Source organism: Malania oleifera, chromosome 8 (assembly GCF_029873635.1).
Source record: "Malania oleifera isolate guangnan ecotype guangnan chromosome 8, ASM2987363v1, whole genome shotgun sequence".
In the NCBI taxonomy this organism is placed as follows: Eukaryota; Viridiplantae; Streptophyta; class Magnoliopsida; order Santalales; family Ximeniaceae; genus Malania; species Malania oleifera.
Window position 1 is genome coordinate 100,945,926 of NC_080424.1, and position 5,705 is coordinate 100,951,630.

The 5,705-nt window shown below is 34.3% G+C and overlaps 1 protein-coding gene across 1 annotated transcript; it reads right to left on the reverse strand.

Annotated features, from left to right (window-relative positions):
- Positions 1-717: 717 nt before the first annotated feature.
- On the reverse strand, positions 718-3,627 carry LOC131162262 (6,7,8-trihydroxycoumarin synthase-like). The gene is made up of 2 exons (XM_058118568.1): positions 2,606-3,627; positions 718-1,472 (listed from the first exon to the last, which is right to left on the reverse strand). Exons 1-2 carry the CDS (start codon positions 3,473-3,475, stop codon positions 861-863), a joined length of 1,482 nt encoding a protein of 493 aa, XP_057974551.1. The 5' UTR covers positions 3,476-3,627; the 3' UTR covers positions 718-860.
- Between the last annotated feature and the right edge of the window lie 2,078 nt (positions 3,628-5,705).

Consider the following 5,705-nt stretch of genomic DNA (forward strand, 5'->3'; position numbering starts at 1 on the left):
ACTTTCAATTCTTCTGAGAATCATTGACCCAAGCTTTCTCAAGTCCACTTTTGAGCTGTAGTATCGCGAACATTTGCAGCCAAAATTGAAGTCTTCCAAAATATTAAACCGAAAAATGAAACTAAAAAAAAAAAAACTAGTAAACAAAGGCTTATTTTTTTCCTTGAATCAAATAATAATTTAAAAAAATTATTAAAATAATAATGTGCAAAGAATACATATTAAAAGTACTTGATGATAAAATAAAAATTATTTTAATTATCTACTTAATTATTATGTTTCAAAATTTACTTTACAAGAACAATCTTATTATACATACAATTGAAAAATAAATATTTTTATTTTAATTAAAATTTAAATTCATGTAATCATTTAAAAAATATGTTTGTTCAATGTATGTACCGAAATGAAAACAAAAAATAAAAATAAAAATGATACCAAAAATGAGCATTTCTTCAATCAAATGTTGATAAACCTATAGAATATGGTGAAAATTTAAATAATATGTTTGTTCAGTACGACAAAGAAATAAAAACAAAAATTAGAAACAATATTAAATAGACCCTCTTAATTTATAAACTTAAATTATGGTCTACCTCTACCACTACTAGTGTTAATATATTACGACTTATAACATATGCTTGTGCTATGGGCTGATTAAAAAGAAAATATAATCTTCTTTCGAAAAATTTGTTCATACGTACTATGAACATAAAATTACAAAATATGGGAGGAACCCTTTATTAAATTTATGACAATGTAGCAACCACTACAAGCAAATTGTACATAAGATTGACTTGGAAGTAGAATTCTGCATATTGATAATGCTTACTACTACCAGAATGGTTGTATATATTAATTCATACACAATACTTTTTAGATAAGAGATAAAGAGGAATTTTCTTGTGCATGGTAATGCCAGGAATCATGTCCATGTCAATGTCTTCCTTCTTCATCCCTTGTGGCAACTCCCAATCGAAGAAATAGAGAAGATTGGCGAGTGCGAGCTCGACAGTTAGCACTCCAAGGTGCATCCCAGGGCAAAGTCGCCGACCGGTGCCAAATGGTATTAATCCAAAATCTTGTCCTTTGAAGTCTATAGAACTTTCTAAGAATCTTTCAGGCAAGAACTCTTCTGGGTTTTCCCAAGCATCACAGTCCCTTCCTATGGCCCACGCGTTCACAAAAATTATGGTCTTGGGTTCGATTTCATACGCATCTAGTGTAAATTTTTGAATTGCTTCTCGAGGAATAAGCATGGGAGCCACGGGGTGCAACCTGAATGCCTCTTTCACCACAGCCTTGAGGTAAGGAAGTTTCTGAAGATCGTCTTCGTTTATGAGATTTTTCTTTTTTATTGAATTTCTGAGTTCGTTGTGTGAGGTATTCATCACTCTAGGGTTTTTTACTAGCTCTGTCATTATCCAAATTACAAAAGCTGCACTTGTATCTGTTCCAGCGACAAGAACATTCTGCAGAACAAGAATAAGATGATTAATTAATGAGGATGCATACTGTATCTTTTTAATTAATTATAAGACTTGAGATGCAGCAATGAATTTTTTTGGAATTATAAAACTTGTTTCTGAACCCACTCTAATGTCTGAATAAATAAGTTTTTATTATGCTTGTAAGATTTGAGTAATTAACCTAAAGATTGAGAGTCTGAGCATGCACCAAATATATATGCCTCTCCTCATAATCAAATTAAGAAAAAAATGATGAAAGTATTTTTATCATGGACTATGTTCCAAATAGACACAAAGGTATATAGACCCCATATTTATGCAAGTCTCAAACATATGATCCATATCTATGTTCGTTTTGAAACACTACAATCTGAAATACCTCACCGAAAATATGCAAGGTGACTCTTAAATTAGATGTAATCTTGAATTTTATCTTTTCAATCTACATATTTTGATAGTTTTTAAATATATATTTTAAAATTTTAATTATTTTCCCTAATAGCTTAAGTTTTTGAGTCAAATATACGACTTACTAATCGATAAAATTTTATACGAATCAAGACTAAAAGAATAAAAAAGAAAAGAAAAGAAACACAATAACCACCTTAGGGGGATATATTGTATCCGAGAGTCTCATCAAAAGACATAAGAAGTAGACCAAATTATTAGCTACACCTAGTATATATACTACCTAGCATGCTATTTGAAAAGTTGGGACCAACATAAATTTACCATGTATTTGATTTGTTAGATGCAAAAAAATTAAAACTACCTATTAATGCAGTTAAAATACCAACACAAGTTGAATTTACGTCTAATATACGAATTAACATGTTAGGTGGAATATGATGCATCTAATATTTTCTCAACAGACTAAATTATTATGTCCCTTATATCTTTAAAAGGAGAAATTATTGGGTATATCATATAATCTATAAACAAACACAATGACATTTTTATTTATTTTGAAAAAATAAATTTAGAAATGATTTAGTCAGTCTCATATAAGATTGTCACTACTTATGTTAGTCTTTCCTATGATGTGGTAGATCTGGTTTAACTAATAATTACTTCTTTTGACTTCCCAAGTCACAATACTTTACCATCTATAAAATTAAAATTTTAAAACAGAATACCATGAGCAGTGCTTTAATATGATCAAGAGTGAAATCATCATTTGCAAATAGCCGATCCTTTCTCAGGCGGAGCAAGACATCAGTGATGTCCTCCTCCTGGGGTTTGGGCCTTTCAGGGTCCAGGTGCTCCTCAATGACCTTCTGGTAAAACAAATCCAATTCCCTCCAATTCTTTTCCAGCCTCCCAAACAGCCCACTCGCTCTGTCAACCCACCACCCCACCACCGGAAAATAATCCGACACGAAGAAACTCGCCATCATGGCCTGCGCCTCGTTTAGCAGCTCCTCAAACCTGCTCTCCTCGTACCTCTTCCCAAACCCAATCCTACAAATAATCGAATTCGTCAGACACATCATCATCTCGCTCAAATTCACGGGTTTGGAGGAAAAGGAAAGTTCGGAGATTTTCTCGAGCGTGCGGGAAATCTCCTCCTCCCGGACGGAGCGAAAGGAGAGGACCTTCTTGGTGCTGAAGAGGTGGAGCATGCAGATCTTTCTGACTTCTCTCCAGTAGTCGCCGTACGGGGAGAAGACGAGGTCGCGGCCGGAGTAGGAGAGTTTCTGCTGGCCGAGCATGGAGGGGCGGCCGGAGACGGCGAGGTCGTGGGTCTTGAGCACTTCTTTGGCGACTCTGGCGGAGGAGATGACCACGGCGGGGACGGAGCCGAGGGTGAGGGACATGAGGGGGCCGTACTTGGAGGAGAGGCGGTGGAGGCGGACGTGAGGGGCAGAGGTGTTGAGCTGGTGGAGGTTTCCGATGAGGGGGAGGCCGGGAGGCCCCGGCGGACGACGGTTGCGGCGGTGCCGGTGGAGGAGAAAGAAGAGGGAGATGGGGAGGGAGAGTAGGAAGAAGAGGAAGTAGTTTTCCATCGTGGAGTTAATTTGCCTGGGGTGAGTTTAGATTTGGATTGAGTGCAGTGTTGAAATAGCCATGAGCACTCATCCTCCACTAATTAAAGAGTTTTGTACACTATTTAAGTTTTATTATTTGAAAATATCAAATTGAACCCAATAATGCATTCTCGTCAGCAAAATTGATGTAATTATAATGATTAGACCCAAGAAAATGATGTCGGGTACGGCAGCACAGTTGCTAGCTGGGCCATCATCAGCAAAATTGATCTAGGCCGAGCTAGGTGTTTCCGTTTGACTGGGCCGATGTCACTATATGGCCCACTTGTCAGGCACTATACCTGTACCAATCCATTACGTTCCTCCATACTTAATTTTAATAGAATTTGTGTTTTACAACTCAATTTCAATGAATATATTAAATTTTACTTTTTATGTATTTAAGAATTTGACATGTTTCCTTTTTTAAATTTTGGTTTATTTCGTATTATTTTTATTTTTCAGTTTTATTATTATATAAGAAAAAATAAATTAAGATTATACATTTATTTATTTTATTAATTTTTTGTTTTGGTTACCGCTTACTAATTTTGAAAAAGGCTGAGAAAAAATTTATGAGGCGGTGGAGGTGGACGTGAAAGGGCGGAGGTGTTGAGCTAGTGGAGGTTTCTGATGAGGGGGAGGCCGGGAGGACCCAGCGGACGATAGGTGCGGCGGTGCAGGTGGTGGAGAAAGAAGAGGGAGATGGGGAGGACGAGTAAAAAGAAGAGGAAGTAGTTTTCCATCGTGGACTTAATTTGCAAGGGGTGAGTTTAGATTTGGATTAAGTGCATTGTTTAAATAGGCATGGCTAGTGAGTTATGTGAGTTTGTTGGCATGGGTGTGAAATTAGATTAGCCAAAAGGGTGTCATAATTAAAATTGGGTGGAGAGTGTAACACGTTTTTACCAATTTTTAAAGGACAAAATATATCGATAATAATAGACTACGGTTCATAATCCAAAATCACAAGCCAAATACTTCACATTTATGAAGAGTTGTATAGCACTAATTGTAGCCCTCTAAGTATATTGCATGCAAATTTATCACATGAATGAACTTACAATTATCGAATGTAAAGTAGGCAAAAATAGTAAACAGTAATGAGAACAATTAAGAGTTAAACAATGAAGCATGAAGTCATGTAATTCATTATTCACACTTCTAGAGGCAATTTATGTTTAAGAAGGTAGTCAAATAGGCTAAATACATTTACAATAGTTTATTAATAAGTTTTATGATGATGACTGGTGAACACTCATCTCCTCTAATCAAAAGGGTTTACTACACTATTATAGTTTTATCATTCGAAAACATAAAAATGAACAAGGATACAAATTCTATTTTACAATAATTCATTATATATCATATTCTAAGAATGAAACTTACAAAACTATTTACATGATGCATGGTTACTCATCCTATATATGTACGCTATACTAGCAACTACATGCAAGTATAATTATATTGTGAACAATTAAGCTTGACTTGTGACATTAGTGTTTAATTGGAAACTTGAATTTGGGTCTTAAATTTGACGTAGATTGCATATATATATATATATATATATATATATATATAAAATACAAAATTATATTAAATTTTGTCCAAATTTGTATAAATCTAAATGTGAAACTTAAAATTTATGCTTCCAAACACAGGATATGATTTTTTCAATTCAAAAATAATTGTAAAAAAACTAATCAAAAGTCGTAAATTGAACTTGAGTATGGGTTTTGTTCTACTATTTAGTTACATCCCTTTTCTGTTTCGTATTCTAAAATATACATTATGACTATTTGCCGCACCAAATCAAGAGAGGTCAGCAACTCTTGGGATTAATATTTTATGATCTATTATCACTATGTATTGTCACACTTTTCTGAATTTAACTTGAACCATAATTTACAAAGTGGACATTTGGCCCAAATTATTTATTTTCTTAGTATTTTGTTTTGGAAAATAGAATCTAAAGATGTGAATTTAGGTGTAATACCAAAAGGGATGGGGTGAATTGGGTATTTAAAAATATTTCGGCCTCTTAATCCCTAATTTAAAAAATCCAGCCATACAAGCACAAATTTGAAGATACACAGATTTCAGTATTACACAACCTAATCAATTCAATCTGTGGATATCTCAACCTATTCAGTATAACCAATTAATCTCATGTATTTTAAGATATTTAGAAACGCCAGCATTTAAAACA